The 18,441-nt window shown below is 43.9% G+C and overlaps 1 protein-coding gene across 4 annotated transcripts in view; it reads right to left on the bottom strand.

Moving 5' to 3' along the window:
• Positions 1 to 18,441, bottom strand: part of TTC28 (tetratricopeptide repeat domain 28) — a 696,928-nt gene that overhangs the window by 307,181 nt on the left and 371,306 nt on the right. For all 4 annotated transcript variants that reach the window (XM_075534764.1, XM_075534766.1, XM_075534765.1 and 1 more), the window contains one exon: positions 4,209 to 4,356. In XM_075534764.1, coding sequence (XP_075390879.1) covers positions 4,209 to 4,356 — 148 coding nt within the window. The remainder of the gene's footprint in view (positions 1 to 4,208; positions 4,357 to 18,441) is intronic.

Raw genomic sequence — 18,441 nt, 5'->3', positions numbered from 1 at the left:
CTCCAGGGCTTTCCAGGCCAGTTATCCTTGTGACAGCTCCCTGGCACACGTGACCAAGGAGGCCCCGGCTTTCCTAAAAACCTGATGACGTCAGTGCCAGCAGTCCTGGGATGCTTCACTAGAACAGAGTCCTGAACTATAGATCCAGAAGCCTAGGAGAAACCATCCTGGAAGAGATCTCTAGGACAGAGGAGAGCCAGTGTAACACATGCGGTGTACTGACAAGGTGGGGTGGGGGCCAGGAGGGTCTCCTGATAGGAGAGAAACTCACCGGCATTGAGTCAACACTAACTTGCACTGGCCCTCTCCAACACGAGAGCTGCTACAGGGCTTCTGAGGCACCCCAGCTTTACACAGCAGACGATCATGTTTCTCTTGCAGAGTGGCTAGGGGCTTCGGAATCACTGCCCTTGGTGATAGCAGCCCACTGCTTAACCTTCTCTGCCAACAGGGCGACTTGAGGGGAAGGTTCTCTCCCAAAATATAGAATTAAGAGATAAGGCTAGTACTGTTAAGTTTTCGTTTTAACTTATCAGGTCAGCGCTGGACTGTTGACCACGAGGTCAGCTGTTCAAAGCCACCGACTATGGGAGATGATGAGGTTGTCTGCTCCAGTAAAGAGTTACAGTCTCAGAAATTCGATGGAGGGCTGGGAGGAGTTTGATTGGCCTCCATGAGAGCCGGCATTAGGCTACTTCCCACATTACCAGTACCTTTTAGGTGAGAATGCCCCAACTCTTGGGAGAAACAGCTCTTTTACCTCAGGCACAGAAGTACATGAGAAGGACATAGAAGTCAGCCAGTGTGAAAGGAGAACCCGGGTCCAAGAGGGACCCCCTATGCAGGCAGAAACACTGGGTTCAGAAGCTTCCGAAGTGACAAAGGGGAACAGGATGGCTTTCAAAATTCCTAGATCTGAGAGAAAAACATGCCAACACTCTAAGACACAGTGGGAGAGCCTTCTCCAGTGAGGGCTCCTAAAGAGGGCCTACTTATGAGCAGGCTCCACAGCCCTCTCAGGCCTGAGCCACCCTAAAGGCTGGTGTGCGGCCAGGTGGTCTCAGAGAAGCAAGAGGTGACATGGGACCATTCCCTGAGGTTGCGAGGGACAGTGGGAGAGCAGCGAGCAACACTGGATGAGGAGTCCCACTTCTGGCACAAAAGCCTATGTTTTTACCATGAAGCAGCAGATAAAACTACCCCCCTGTGAAAAGTGACTGCCACACACACAGAGTCAGAGGGAGAGCATTCATGGAGGTGGAAACAAAAGGTGAATCAACTGGAGGCTGGAGGGAGAACTGACCCTCTCATCAGCCCTTTCTCATCAGCCCTTTCTCACCAGCAGATCTGAACATCAGCTGCCCTCCCAAACACCCCCCCTGCCGCTCTTGATAAATGGGGAGGAGCCCCACGGCAGGTGTCCCCGCTCCAGGTGGTGAGAGCCCATCAGCTTACTGAATTAACAGCAGGAGAGAGAACACACACATGAAGACCAAATGCAAGAGGCCATGGGGTCTGCAGGGGAATACATACAGGTAAACTCAATCTGGCTCACAGCCCGGTCACAAAGGCTACTGTTAACAGTTGCAGTCTTCTCCGGCCTCCAAATCTCTTGAAACATTTATAATATACAATGAGCCAGAATGGAAAGGAATAAAGGCCTCACTTATTAAGTCACGAAAGAGAGCCTCTTGTTTTAGACTTAGGATGATTCTACATGCTCATTAATGATTTAAGGGCAATCCGCTCTGCAGAGAGAGGAAAGTATAGGCAGAGGAGAAGACAGATGAGCTGAGAGCTGCTCTGTGAGCATAACAAGCGGAAAAGCCAAGCAGGATTCATTTTCTGCTAGAGATACAGAAACGGCCACCATTTTAAAAAAACAATGTGGCTGCCAGAACACAGGTCTAGGGGACAAGGAACAAGGTTGGTCATGTCTTAAAAGACAAAAAAAAATAAAAATGCCCAAACCTTGCACTCTCCAAAAAGATCCAATCACAGGGCCACTGTGCACACAGTGAAGTCCTTCTCTGATGCAGTGAGTATGACACGTCACAAACGATCAACACAGCAGACCTGGCCGCACGCACAGTGTCCCCGCTGCACAGCAGTACAGCGGCTTAGAAAGCTGCACGGGCTCCAAGACGACAGTGGGTAAAATACGGGCTGTAGGTGATGATGATGGGTTCTGTGAACTAGAGCCATAAGACAGGACGCGGGGAAGGGAGGGGATCGTGCAGTGTGGGCTGATGCCCGTAACACTGCGCAAAGCAACAGCCTCCAGAAACTGTGGATGACAGAAGCCCCCCTGGAATAGACCTGCCTGCTACACAAACACAAGATAAATTAAATTGCCTTCAGGGCAGAGAAGAAAATATTGGAGAGCTGCGGGTACCTGCAAGCAGCCTTCTCCAGCGTTGGCCTTGGGTCACCCAAGGGAAGAGGGAACATAAGGCAGCACAGGAACGCTTTGAGAAGGTGAGGGTGTGCACACATGTGAGCGTGTGTGCGTGAATGTGCGTGTGTGTGTGCGTGCGTGTCGGGGGAAGAAGAGGGATTTCTCACATCCCTCTAAACAAATGGCTTCAGAACCAAACATGGTAAGTATGATTCTGCTGATTTCAATACATTCACACCACCGTCCTGCAGTGGCAGAGGACCCCCACAAATCCAGAGGTGCTATCTTCATAAATGAATTTTAAAACATGTTCCGTGGAAATCCCTGGCAGAGGAGGCTGTAAGGGAATGAGAAAATACTAGAAAAGTGGAAAGGAGCAACAGCCTGATTGTGTCCGTGGTCTGTGTCTCCCCAAACCCTGGAGCATCACGGCGCATCTGCGCCAAGTCAGGGTTTATTAACAGCAGGCCACCCGGTGGGAGAAGCCATTAGCTTCCCCCATAGAAACTCGAGTTTGTGCAGGATCAGAAAATCGCAGCAGAGGTTTCCTCACCATTTTCTTTGTCGAAAACAGACAACCCCCAACTTTCAGATCATGTTTTTGAGAGCTATCAATTGTCTAGAGATCATCTGAGTGCCCTTGGGGCCACCAAGTGTTTACTGAGCATCTATTTTGGGCCACGTGCCGCATATGCCACATGAAAGCCAGCCAACTCGGCAAGCACTTTCAAAACTAGATGCAATATCTAATGATACATTCAGCAACAATTTTAGGTTCAGTCTATGACATATTCAAAACCCTTGACGTTTTGGAGAGAAAAAGAGAATTCCACTTGACGTAACATAGTTAATGAAGGGCACTATGAAGCATCTATTTGCTTCAAATCTGCCTCATTCTATATGTCTGCCTCTCTCCATAACGATGGTAACTGGTGTAAACTTTGCACCCCGTTTTCTCAAGCGCTCACTCTTCAAAGTCAGTGAAGTCAACCTGCTTGAGGCTCCAGACAGCCGTTAACCTCCACAGGCTGGTTTCTAGGAGACCAGATGACAATGAGGTGGAAGTAAAATAGGGAGAACAGATGTAAAAGAGCAGCAGTCTATCTCTCATCTCTGATCCCACAGACTCTTTCAACGTGTCGCTAAAAGAAGTTAGACCCAGCCTGTAGTGGGAGCCACACCTTTTTATGCAAATATGGATGTTTTCTCTGAAGGTCCCTAAACATAAACGAAGTATGCTCAATTCCTAACCTGTAGATGGGCAGTCCCGACCCACCCAGTAGAACTGCAGAAGCAAGCCCTGGTGACCGGCTTCCTTAAAGACTATAGCCAAGGAAACCCTATGGAGTAGCCCCAGAGGGTTGACACCAGTCAGAATCAATGTGACTGCAATAGGTTTTGAGGTGTTGTTTTGTTTTCTTTCAAACGTCTTCTCTTACTTGATTATTTCTAGACGACATATAGGTCTTCCTGGTCAAAGTACTTTACTGTGCTGTGATTTAGAATTTTAGAATTAAGAAAAATGTGAATAATTTATATAGGAGGACACAAGACTGGGCTGCTTTTTGTTCTGTTGTGCAGATGGTTACTATGAGCTGGAACCAACTTGATGGCACCTAACAACAACAATAGCAATCCAAAGGGGTCAAGTCACTGGCTAATACACATTCAAGAATATAATCTAGGTCCACTTGCTTTCAATGGTCTTTCCACCATCCCATTGACCTCACAGACTTTAGCCATCAGCAGTGACCCTCGATCTTCCTATGTATGACTATCATATCTTTACAAACTAGGTTACCATATTTACCTCTCATGGGAGACTTCATGGCAGCTTCTACCATCCCCACCAAAAGCTGGAGACTTTTGGGGTCCTGAGCCAGTCCAGATGCAAAGGCAGCCAGGGCATCGGCATGGCGCCCAAGGTACTGGAGGGCAACGCCCTGTCGGAAGTATGCCTGAAAGTAAGAAAAAATAACATTGGTTTTACTCCAACAAGGCTGGTGGTGATTCTTTATTAGTCCAACAGGTCAGGAGAACTGAGACTGAAGATGAGCTTGGGTGAAAACCCTGGTAAGTAATTGGTCAAATCTGATTTTTTTTTAACATTACGAAACACAAGCATACTTCTCCTGAGTATACGTAAACCTGTCACTATTAATATTATTGTATTTTAATAGTCATTTATTGCTTATCATTTTTTTTCAATGATCTTAAAAAGACGCTTTATCCCACCTATACTAGCATAAGCTCACAAAGTCAGGGGTTTGGGGATTTCTTATATCTCACCAAAGTCTCTACTACAGTGCAAGATATATAAGACATACTCAATTTTATATTTTCTCTGATGTGGATTAAGTTGTTTCCCCCAAGAAATATATGTCAACTTGGCTAAGCCAAGATTCTCAGTAGCATGTAATTTCATGCCATTTTGTGATCTGATGTTATCATCCTATGACATCCTGAATTCTAACCCTTATGACATTAATGAGATAGAATTAGGTAATCATCTTAAAGATGTAAGATTCAATCTAAAGGATTAGGCTGTGTCTTCAATGGGTCTGTTTTGAGATATAAAAGAGATTAAACAGGTAAGAAGAGACCTGAGGGATCTACTAACACCATGAAAGAAGACTGGAGAGCATCCTTCAGACCCAAGGTTCCTGTGCTGTGAACCTCCTAGACCCAGGAGAAGACTATTGCCAAGACATATGGAAATCTGCAAGGGACAGTGACCAATGAACACTGACAGGAGACAAGGACCTTACCACCCAGAGCTGACAGAGACTAAACAACCTGTCCCTGCAGCTGCTGCTCTAAATCAGACCCCTAATCTCTGAATTATGAAGACATTTCTTTGTTGAAACCATCTGTGGCATTTCTACTGTAACAGCACTAGATAACCAAAATGGCCTTGACATAACTAAAGGGGGGGGGTGGAGAAATATATCTATGATTATTAAGGGAATTTTAATAATGAATAACAGGACATATAAATTTGTTCCAGACGTAATATTTAAAAGTAGGGGTCTAAATACATGTGCTTAAGGTAAAAACAAAATATTATCATTGTCCTATTTGTTCATCAACTGCATTTGTTTAAAAATAATACTATCATCTGTGACAATAGAAAAAACACACTTCCTTCTTCTGGCTCTTTCGCAGAAAAAACAGAGAACTAATCAAATACTCTATTTCATAATAGCTTTAAGAAAGTACTGTTTGTTTTCAAGTACACAGAGTAAAACCAAGTAAATGGACCAAGTGCTATTAGTATGTTCCCGCCAAAGGACTGTCTGCCTGATTCAATAACAAATAAAACTCATTAATGGCTCTATGACAACATCTGTTTCTAAAATATTTGCCCTCCTATCTAACTTAAATGCTCTCACAATGCTGTTTATAACACAAATTTGTCCTTTAGTCCAATATGCTTTGAAAGGCTCACAACTGTATTCATGGAATCTCAGTGACCTCTTAAAACTACTCTAAATAAAGTCAGTATCTAGATTTGTGTTACACCTGCATGCACACCGAGAGAGCACCTTTCACGTTTGCAAAACAGGATTATTTCCCTTAACTTCCTTCCTTTTTATAACCACCCTGTGAGGTCATTTAAGATAGGAGATACTATTCCGTGTTTCTATTAAGAACCAATCCATAAACAGAATGACTGCTCTGATTATTATGGGCGACTCAGGCTCTGATTCGTTTAAGCGACCAGCACAGTAAATGCAGACCTCAGGAAGACCAAAGCTTGCAATCGCACCTTCATCACTAATTCATAAGGCACTTACTTTCACTGGACTCAGCCACTCTTTTAATCTTTAATGTGTTTACAGGTATTTTTTCCTGCCCTTTTCATTTCCTGTTTTAGATGGTGCCTCTAAGCCAAGAGGCAATAAATGGTGCACTTCAACTGAAAGTCATTGTAGCTTACATAATTCTAGAAATGCTAATGCTGAACTCTCCAACCCCCAAAGTATCTATTTATATGGTTATATATGTAAATATATAAAATACTTGTGAATGATCATTTATGGGAAAGAGACAAGAAATGGATGTTGCGATATCAAATGAGTGATAAGAATCACAGGAATCTTAAATTAGTCTCAATGAATTTTGGTAATTTCTTGCTATTTAAAGTAAAATCGTACCATTCACCAGCACAGGACTGTCTGCCCAATAAGGGTATGGAAAAATATGATTTATCATTCATTTAGCATTGAAAGAAAGGGATGGGGGAAGAAAGGAGGGAGCGGGAGAGGAGGGAAGGTAATGGAGAAGAAAGGGAAGAGCCAGTAGAAGATAAATGGGAAAAGCTGTGTCCAATGCAAGCTATGGAATCATCTCAATGGCACTTAGCAACATTTGATACACTGTAGTTAAAGATGGTATGCCTAGATTACCAAGTTTCCAGAAGAACTGATGCATCTAAATGATGGTGTTGGAGAAGAATATCATGGACTGCCGAGAAGAATAAACAATCTGTCATGGCAGAAATACAGCCAGAATGCTCCTTAAAATTGAAAAATGTAGGTATCAAAGAACAAAAAATCATATCATTGTATGGTCACCTCCCCGATGCAATCGCTGAAGACAAATAGGTGCATAAACAAATGTGGTGAAGAAAGCTGATGGTGCCCGGCTATCAAAAGATATAGTGTCTGGGGTATTAAAGGCTTGAAGGTAAACAAGCGGCCAGCTAGCTCAGAAACAACAAAGTCCACATGGAAGAAGCACACCAGCCTGTGTGATCACAAGGCGCCAATGGGATCAGGCTATCAGGCATCAAAGAACAAAAAAATCATATCATTGTGAATGAGGGGGAGTGCAGAGTGGAGACCCAAAGCCCATCTGTAGGCAGCTGGACATCCCCTTACAGAAGACTCACAGGGAAGAGACGAGCCAGTCAGGGTGCAATGTAGCAATGATGAATCATACAACTTTCCTCTAGTTCCTAAATGCTTCCTCACCCCCCATTATCATGATCCCAATTCTACCTTACAAATCCAGCTAGACCAGCTAGACATTGATACAGATAGGAACTGGAAACACAGGGAATCCAAGGAGGATGATCCCTTCAGGACCAGTGGTGAGAGTGGCAATACCGAGAGGGTGGAGGAAGGATGGGGTAGAAAGGGGATACTGATTACAGGGGTCTATATATAACCTCCTCCCTGGGGAACGGACAACAGAAAAGTGGGTGAAGGGAGACATTGGACAGTGTAAGATATAACAAAATAATAATTTATAAATTATCAAGGGTTCCTGAGGGAGGAGAAAACGGGGAGGGAAGGGAAAAATGAGGAACTAATACCAAGGGCTCAAGTAGAGAGCAAATGTTTTGAGAATGATGAGGGTAACAAAAGTACAAACGTGCTTTATACAATTGATTTATGTATGGATTGTGATGAGAGTTGTATGAGCCCCCAACAAAATGATTTATAAATAAGTAAGTACATAAATATATAAATAAAGGAGATTAAGAGGCAGAGAAAATGAATGCCAAAATTTTTTTTTAATTTATAAATTATCAAGAGGACATGGGGGAGGAAGGACCAGGGAGGGCAGAGTAAAAAATGAGGAGTTGATACCAGGAGCTCAAGTAAAAAGAAATGTTTTGAAAAAGATGACAACATATGTACAGATGTGTTTGACACAATTGATATATGTATGGATTGTGATAAGAGCTGTAAGAGGCCCCGATAAAATAAATTGTTTTACAGTCGAGGCTGAGAAGACGGTGTCACGTACTTTGGACATGTGATCAGGACATTGTGCTTGGTGAAGTTGAGGGGTGGTGAAGAGGAGGAAGACCCTCACGAGGTGGATGAACGCAGCAACGGCAACAATGGGCTCAAGCGTAACAACCATTGGGAGGATGGCAGGACCAGGCGGTGTTTCATTCTGTTGTGACGAGGGTCGCTAGGAGTTGGAACCAACTTGATGGTGTAGGGGCCAGAATTATTTAACATGCCCCTGTGGTCATTACATAACTTCACGTCAACTTGAAGATATATAAAAGTGCAGGTGTGATATTCAACCTGTCAATCAGGTCACAGCCTGATATTGCCTCCTTCCGGGTGTGGCCTTCTCGTAAGGAGGGCCCTGGGTACTCCCTCCACCCCCACTCTCTCTGCCTTCACCTTCCTACTGGTTGACCCAGGTTGCTGCCAGAGACCTGGAGATGTGTTCATCACCATTGGACCCACGTGACTTTGTACCCACCAACCTCTGATCTTCCTGTAGTTGGAAACTTTGCATGTGGCTGTGTGAGTCTGAAGAGGGGCTTAATGGACTTAAGTTAAACTGGGCTGTGATATATTTACTTTTTGATATAAAACTCGTTCTTACACTTATATGAAGGTCTCTGAATTTGTTTCTCTATTCAACCCGGCCTAACACAGGCCCTTCTAGCCAAAGTCTCTAACTCCCACCAAACAATGTATTCCTCCTGCATGGTTCTGGTAAGAAGGTGGGGGAAGATACAGATAGGATTTACCTGTGAATAATTTCTAACAGGTTTGCCTGTATTGCCATCCTGCTTCATTTAAATGGAGGCTCCGAGAAGCAGGAGGAGGGATCTCATTACAAGCAAGAGCCAGGAGTGGAGCATGCCTTCTGGATCCAAGTTGTCTGTTCAGTGAATGTCCTCGAGCTAGATGACAGCTACAGTATCAGAGGATCAGCAGAAGCAGGAGCCAGAGTGTGGTACAGAGGGATGGATGTCCCAACCCGCGGAGCAAATAAAGCTGAGTGGTGTTGTGCAGGAGGCTGGTTTAGGGAGTGTGGCATCTCTGGGCACTGAATTGGGGAAGCTGGGCTTGCTGCCTCATGGAAATGATGCTGAGTGCCTTGACTGGGGCTTATAGAAGTCGGGTACCTCTGGGCACTTCATTCAGGGAGCTGGGTTTGCTGATGCTAGAGCTTAAGCTGAATGTTTTGAGGTTTAGAGAAGGGTGGTACATAGTTTGGGTGTATTAGCCCACTCGACAGAACTTTGTCACATTTCTCAGCTGCCATTACAACTTGCTGATAAACCCTGTGATCATGAACTTTGTGAGTTTTGTGTAGCCATTTGCAATGGATATTAGATCCCAGAGGTAAAATAAAGAACATTAAAAAAGACAATTCAGGCTGCCCTCGCCTCAGTAACAACAGTAACAATGACACAAGGAGCTCCAGGAGAGCTCAGCAGAGCAAACTCCCAGCAGCTCTGCAGGACAGAAGACCTGGTGATTTGCTCCCATACAGATTATGCCTGGGAAACCCGCGGGCAGTTCTACTCTGTCCTTGAGGTCAGGGTGGGGCCACTATGGGTCAGAATTAATTTGACAGAAAATCGACAACAATTATGGGTGGCAATGTACCTGCTAAGAGCCCCAAAACCTACCCCACTGCCACTGAGTCCATTCTGACTCACAGGGCCCTATCGAAGCCTTCCAAGACCGTTAACCATTTAAAATTTCCTACCTCATCATTATCTTTTTTTTAACAAAGTTCGTGAATCATGAGATTGTTTTGCTGCATTACCTAGTACTTCGTTTAAAAATGAGTTGGAACTGAAGTAAAAGCAATGCTGAATTTAGCTTCCTCTGAGCAGCAGCACTGATCTCTAATTTGACACAAGTGGGTCAAAACTCAAAATGATTATGGCGTGTCAAAGCCAGCAGACTCTCAACCACATGGGTTTACACAGAAGCCTAACTATTCCTTTGTGGCAGAAAACAATTGAATGAGAGGATATGCAAAAACTGTGGGAAATACCAAAACTGATTCTCAAAGGAAAAGCATGGTTTGAGATATATATATATATATATATATATATATATAGATATAGATATATATAGATATATATATAGATATATATATATTCATACTCTAGGAATGAAAAGACCTAGAGCTGGAAATCCAGAAGGAACTTACTCAGCATCTCAAGCTGAGACAATGGAATTAAAAATCCAAGCTTTGAGTTGCAACACTGAAAGATTCTATGGGTAAAAGACTGAACGATGCAGGAAGCATCAAACGAAAAAGGAAGAAGTGCACAAAGGTCACTGTGCTCAAAAGAACTGGTTGACATTCAACCATTCCAGGAGGTAGTGTATCATCAAGATGGTAGGATGGTACTGAGGGAAGAAGTCCAAGCAGCACTGAAGACATTATTGAAACAAAGCTCCAGGAATTGACAGATTACAATAGAAATGTTTCAGTACATCAAGGAAGCCCTGGAAGCCCTTACTTGCCTATGCAAAGAATATTGGAAGATGGCTACCTGGCCAACTGACTGGAGGAGATCCATATTGGTACATATTCCAAAGAAAGGTGATTCAATAGAATGCAGAAGTTATTAGATAATATCATTAATATCACATGCAGTTAAAGTTTTGCTGAAAATTATTCAACTATGGTTATAACATTACATCGGCAGGAAGCTGTCAGAATTCAAGCTGGATTCTAAAGAGGACGTGGAATGAGGGATATCACTGCTGACTTCATAGATCTTGGCTCAAAGCAGAAAACACCAGAAAGATGATCACTTCTGTCTGATTGCTATGTGCTTCATAACAAGAAGTTAGGAGACGCGTGGGAATTCTAGAACACGTACTTCCCTGGGCTCACACGGAACTTGTACGTGCAGTGAGCAGCAGTCCCATTCAAACAGAACAAGGGAATACTGGGTAGGTTTAAAATCAGGAGTGGTGTGTGTGAGGCTTGTATCTTTTCACCAGGCTTATTCAATCCGTATGCTGAGCAAATAATCAAGACCTTTACTACAAACATGCAATATGCAGATGATACAACCTGACTTGCTGAAAGAGAGGAAGACTTGAAGGGCACTTGCTGATGAAGACCAAAGCTGCAAGGTACTGATCGCAAGATCCTCACAACTGGACCAATAGTAACATCATGATAACGAGATGAAAGATTGAAGTTGTCAAGGATTTCATCTTGTGTGGATCACAATCAATGCTCATAGAAGCAGCAGTCAAGAAATCAAACAATGCATTGCATTGGGTAAAGGGGCTGCACAAGACCTCTTTAAAGTGTTGAAAAGCAAGGATGTCACTTTGAGGTCTAGGATGTACCTGCCCTAAGTCAAGCTATTTTCAATTGCCTCATATGCATGTTAAAGTTGGACATTAAATAAGAAAGACTGAAGAAGAATCGGTGCATTTGACTTATGGTGCCGGCAAAAAATATTCAAAGTGCCATGAGCTGCCAAAAAACAAACAAACAGATCTTACATAGGAGTTGTCGCCAGAAAGGGAGTGAGGAGGAGGGCGGAGAAAGAACCGAGGATGGCAAGACTTTGTCGCATGTATTTTGGACATGTTGTCAGGAGAGACCAATCCACAGAAAAGAACATTATGCTTGGTAAAGTGGAAGGGCAGCAAAAAGAGGAAGACCATTGATGAGATGGATTGATATAGTGGCTGCAACAATGATCTCAAACATAATTGTTAGGATGGGACAAGACAGGCAATGAGGTAGTTTATTGTGCCAACCTGGCCGATAAACACATGTGGGGGTAATTGAAGGGAGGAGAGATAAATGTTTGAGTGAGCCTCGCCTAATTCTCGGGTCTCTTGCTTTCTGATGATTGGACCAGGGTGCAGCTTCCTTAGCCATTTCCCTGCTCCAGCTGGCAAGGCTAACTTCCTGCAAGACATCCCCAAGGAGAAGCCACATGGACCTACCCCAATGCAGCCCTGGCGCTGGAGCAGCCATGTGGAGACCCCTACCAGTGCTGAGATGCTTACACGTTCACTGACTCGGCTTTTCTCCTGCATTCGGCATCATTGTGTGTTTTGTGGAGGAGGACTTTGTGGGTTGGTGTTGGACATATGGGTTAATGGGTTCATGTTGGACTTGTGGGTTTGGGCAGCACAGGGTTGGGATGTTTTCTTGATGTGCACTTACCCTTTATATAAAATTCTCTCTTATACATGAGTTTCTGTGGATTTGTTTCTCTAAAATACCCACACTAACACAGGCAATTTTTCTTTTGTGGTGCTTCTTACTCACTGCCACTGAGTCCATGTTGACTCACAGTGAGCCCCTGTGGGTTTCCGAAACTATAACTGTTTACAGGAGTAGAAAGTAGGAAGCCAAGGCTTTGTCCCAAGAAGCTACTGGTGGTTGTACATAGGATCACAAAGTCAGAACTGAGTTGTGGTACCTAACAACTCCCTGAGCATTCTATTGAGTCACCTTTTTTTGGAATGTGTACCAATATGGTAGCCATCTTGCAATATTCTTTGCATAGGCAAGTAAGTGCTTCCAGGGTTTCCTCGATTTACTGAAACACTCTTTTGTTTGGTGTTTACATATTTGATATCATATATGTGACTTTCATGGACCTTTCCAGAACAGCACTGTGTGGGAAAATAATGTATTACTCAAAATAGATAGCCATCATATGAGCATTGTGTAAGTATGTCTTTATTATTTATTATTAAATGCATTATAAGTCACATAGTGTACACATCATGGCCCTGCAGTTGCACATAAACATGAAAGTGCAGGATCCATGGCCTCAATAAGTGCTCATAATCTTGCATCCAACAGGCAGCTGCACATCCACATTTTTGCCACGTTTATTTCACTTGTGATAAAGGAGAAATGATCTAGAATCGCATTGTTCAATAGACCTTTCTACGATGAGGGGTGTGTTCTCTGTACTGTCCAAGATGGTAGCAGGTGGGCTCCACCAGCAAGCCACTGAGCACTTGAACTGTGGTCAGTGTGACCACGGCAATTTAATTTCATGGTAATCGCTTCATAAAAATAGCCATACGTGACTAATGACTGCTGGGGTAGATTGTGTATTTTGGGAGTTGGTCATCTGCTTAGACCAAACTTCCAAACACTAAACAGGATTGCAATCGTGAGCAGGAACCTGACGAGCAAGTGAAGTGCGTCACTCCCAAGCAGCTGTGGGAGAACAGAAAGGTCTCATACTGTTGACAGTGGAACCCTGCCCCCAGTTACTCTTTAGCTGTGGATGGACACTGCCAAATTGCTGACCTTCACCAAACTACCCCTTCCACTTCCTCTTCCAGAGGGGGATGATAGGCGGACCTCAAAGGCTATCATCACACCAGGTGAGATCATACAAAAAAATATAAAACACAGAATAGGGCATGTCATCAGGAGAGAGCAGTCCCTTGAGACGGACAACATGCTTGGCTAAAACACAGGCTCAGTGAAAGAGGAAGACCCTTGACAAGATGATGGGCATAGTAGCTGCATCGATGGGCTCAAAACAAACAAACAAACAAACATAAGTGTGTTTCTCACTGATAGCGTTTGGCATCAGGTGGATGGGTGGTCTAAATAGCTAGAGTATTCTGCTGCTTATGGAAAGATTGGAGGTTCAAGTCCACCAGAGGTCCCTTGGAATAAAGGCCTGGTGGTCTACGTCTGAAAACCCAGTCACTGACTACTTCATGGAGCACGGTTCCTCTCTGGCACACATTGGGTCACCATGAGTGAAAATGGATTTCATGGTGACTGATTGTGAGCTGGTGGTTTGTCAGCCTTATCAGGCCACAGATTAGAAGTTATCTTTGGCAAAGTAGGTGAAGGGATGGCAAAAATTAATCACACACAAAAAGCGAGATGTGCTATCTGACATGATGTTCATGTTTAGGAAAAAATGAACACAATACAAAATGAATGATCAATGAATGACTTTAACTCACTGAGGGAGAGGGTGGACTAGACTCAGCATCTTCTATTTCAATAGACTGTAAAGTAGGTAATAAATCTCAGAGAAACTACTTCATCGTAATTGTTTTTAAATGTTCTCATCTTGGTACTGGAATGCATAGCTGTTTTTGTTGTTGTTGTTGTTGTTAGGTGCCACTGAGTCAGTCCCTACTCATAGGGACCCCAGTAACAAGAGTAAAAAACACTGCCAGCCCTGGACCATCCTTACCACTGTTGCTGTGCTGAGCCCACTCTTGCTTCTTGCTTTTAAGGAGCATTTTGGCTAGGCTTCTTCCAATACAGATTTGTTTGCTCTTCTTCTGGCAGTCTGTGGTACATCCAATATTCTTCACCAAAGCCACAAATCAAAGGCTCCAACTCTTCTTCAGTCTTTCTAATTCCGTGTCCAGCTTTTGCCTGCCTAGCTGATTAAAAATGCCACAGCTTAGCCCGCATGCCTTTAGTCCTCAAATCCTCACCTTGGCGCTTTAAGACTTTAAAGAGATCATGTGCAACAGATTTGCACAAAGCAATAGGATGTCTCATTTACTGACTGCTGTTTCCATGGACATCGAGCGTGAGTCCAAGTAAAATGAAATTCTTGACCATTTCACTGACAACTTGGCAAAGGAGGCATCGGTTACCTGGTAAATTCCTTATTGAAACAAGCATTAAATGTAAATAGATGGGCATAGGGAGCTGTGGTAGTTACATAATCGGGTGTCTATTTGAGACTGGAGAAGATTCAGAGTGAAGGGGTGGAGTCTAGTCTGTCAATTGGGCCATAGCCAATGAGGCCTCTGTGTGGGCATGGCCTTCTCCTGAGAATTCTGGGAACTCCTGCATTTTCCTTCTTGGAGGTGGGAGACACACTCTCTCTCAGCTCACTTCCTTGGAGTCTCTCTACTGACAAGACTCAGTCCCTGACAGATGCTCTACTGACAAGACAGATAGCTCTATGCTGATAGACCCCATGCCCTGGGAACTGGAGGAGCCACCTGGAGACTCCTGTCAGCGCTGAGATGCTTCTACCACTACTGGATCCACAAGACTTTGCACCCATTGGCCTGTGATCTTCCTGCATTTGGCGTCCTTGCATGTGTTTTGTGAGTCTGAAGAGGACCTTACAGATTGTTATCAGACATATGGGCTAATACTGGACTAATGGACTGAACTGGAATGTTTTCTCAATCTTCAATTGCTCTTAGAAATAAACTTCTTTCTTATTCACATATGCGTTTTTATGAATTTGTTTCTCTAGTCTACCCAGACCAACACAGTAGCGTAAAATGGGAGATCAAAAATGTATTTATAGGAACATCAAAACAACCCTGCCTTTTAGACTTCACCCTGACACAATGTCATTAGCTATGTTAGAAGGTTTGCTGAGACTCAAGTCTGGCGCACATTGTAGAATGAACAAAAGCCCAGTCTTGTTATACAGTGCTGACGTGACACAGTGTCACATTCTTACTACATACATGTAGAGGCTTTACTTTCCAAAGCTTGGTCTAGTTAGCATTCATTGAGTAGCTACTACTCGCCAGGGACTGTGTTGCGTGTTTTCCACTTTTATGAGGAATCCTCACAACATCCTACAGGATACTCTCAGGATGACCCCTGCATGGCCGAGGGTGGGTACAAAACCTGCCCCGCGTCACAGAGCTGCGGAAGGAAGGAGACACGCCGACCGCCAAGCTCAGTCTCTTCCCACTTTTCCGAACCACCTCTTAGATTGGAAAAAAAAAAAGTAATAGTGGGAATTTAATTTCTAAATCAGGGTTTTCTCTAGAAAACTTGCCAAATTCAGCCCCTGGGGAAAAAAGTCAAAAGTAACACTGAAAATGAGTATTTCATCTCTATTCCATTAGCAACCGCTGATTGTAGAAAAATTTCTAAATGAATCAGACTGAGGGAGAATTCCATGTCATTAACCTTTCATAGAAATGTATTCTTATTGACCCAAACAGGCCACTGGACTTACAACTCAGTTCGATGTTAATTAGATTACAGCCTGGAGGCTTTAAATCAAAGAGGGTTGGAAGGAGCCACCCACCAGCTCCAGGGCCTGGGCTGGTTTGTCTGCAGGCAGAGGTGGATTGGGACCTTATTTCCTGACATTTTCAAGTAAATTTTCCCTGGCTTCAATTTGCTGACATTTCATATTTTAAAAAAAAAGGAGGGAGAAGAAAAGGCTTGAAAATCAGTAAAGAACATATTCTTTGTGTGGTAATTTGTTTTACTGCTCAGCTGGGCGTAGTCATCCCTCTCTCTCCAGAAAACTGCACTTCTATTTTTTGACTACCCTGTCCCCGGAAGGCTGAAAGCACACGCTTAGAAAACAATCCTTTAGCTTGGACAACAGAGCTGGAGGCCTAAGCACGGTGTTCTTGTCCATCAGGGGCTACGCAGTGTGCTTCTCCACGACGTCAGCTTTTGGTCCCGCCAAGGCCATCAATCCATTACTAAAGGACACTGTTCACAGTGCTCATGAGTCCGGATCATGGGCTTCATGTGTGATACATGCTTCCTGCCGCTATGTAGATGCATGGTTTAAAATCATCTGTGTGCTGAGTAAATCACCAGAGAAGCTGACTTATATGAAGAAGAACCGGACATCAGAATTGGAGGAAGGCATATCAGCAACCTTGCTTGCTGAAAGTGAGGAGGACTTCATGATGAAATTCAAGGATTTCAGCCTTCAATAGGGAGTATAACTAACTCAGTGTAAAGAAAACCCCAAATCCTCAAGACTGCAACAAAGAGATCATCATGATTAAGGGACAAAAGAGTGATGCTGTCAAGGACTTCTTCCTGCTTGGATCCACAATCAGTGCTCATGGAAGCACCAGTCAAGAGATCAAACAAGTTGCACTGAGTAAATCTGCTGCACCGACCTCTGGAGAGGCAATGATGTTACTTTGAGAACTAAGATGTGTCTGACCCAAGCTACTGGATTTCCAATCTCCTCATATACCTGTGAAAGTTGAATATTTAATAAAGAAGACTGGAGAAGAAATGATGCATTTTCATTATGGTACTGGTGTAAAATATTAAAAGTACCAAGGACTGCCAAAAGAACAAAGAGCTCTGTCTTGGAAGAAGCACAGCCAGAGAGCTTCTTAGAAGCAAGGATGGTGAGACTTTGCTTGTCTCGTGTACCTTGGACATGTTATCAGGAGACCTGGTGCTTCAGACACAGCAGCTGCCACAATGGGCTCGGGCACAGAGGAGCTGTGAGGAGGGTGCAGGACCGGGCAGGGCTTCATTCTGATGCACATAGGGTGCTATGAGTCAGAAATGTGCGTATGGCACATCTAACAACTGAACATGTATTACTTCAAACCCCAAATAGTTGATTATACAATATAAATTTTGAATATTGTGGTAGTTACATAATCTGTTGTCAATTTGAGACTTAAGAGTGAAGGAGTGGAGTTTAGCCTGTCCATCAGGTCACAGTTTGATGACCTCATTTGGAGGCGCTAAGGAGAAAAATAGCTCACTGGAGGCAGGGCACACCCACTTCCTGAGCGACATTCCTGTTGAGAAGACACATGAAGCTACACTAGAGCCCTGGAGTTGAAGGAGCCATGTGGGGACCAACGTCAGCGCTGAGATGCTTCTACCATCAATGAAGCCACAAGACTTTCCACCTACTGGCCTGTGACCTTCCTGCATCTGGCATCATTGCCAGTGTTTTGTGAGTCCGAAGAGGAATTTATGGATTGGTATCGGACATATGGGCTAATATCAGACTTATGGACTTGATTTGGACTGGCCAGGGATGTTTTCTCAATACTGATTGCTCTTGTATATAAAGCTCTTTCTTATACACATGCATACATGCCTATGAATTTGTTTCTCGAGTCTACCAAGGCTAACACGGATATAGATTGGTTTTTTTATCAGAAATAAAGGAACACATCTTCCCTTTGGCTATGGCTCCAGCACAGTGGTGACTGTGCAGGTGTGCAGCGGCCTCTCCAGGAGCTGCCAAGCAGGAAACAGACCACAGAATGGAAGCCTATAGCAGCAGCGCTGAAATCACTAACAACAACGCAACTGCAACTACTCATTGACCCACCCCGCGCTCCCTCAGGAGCTTCACATTCAGACGTGTTTGCACAGCAGCTCTGTGCTAGGCACCGTGCCAGGGAAAAGTCACAGGGGAAGAGCTCGACAGGGCCCTTGCCCTCTTAAAGCTCAGATTGAGTGCCGGAGATAGGCAGGAAGCATACACATACACAGACAGGCAGAACCGTAAACTCGATTCTAAAAGCTCAAGAAAGAAACAAAACATGGTTGTAATAAAGAACAGTTGA

The sequence above is a fragment of the Tenrec ecaudatus genome, chromosome 16 (assembly GCF_050624435.1).
Source record: "Tenrec ecaudatus isolate mTenEca1 chromosome 16, mTenEca1.hap1, whole genome shotgun sequence".
NCBI classification, from domain to species: domain Eukaryota; kingdom Metazoa; phylum Chordata; class Mammalia; order Afrosoricida; family Tenrecidae; genus Tenrec; species Tenrec ecaudatus.
This window is presented reverse-complemented; position numbering and strand designations above follow the sequence as displayed.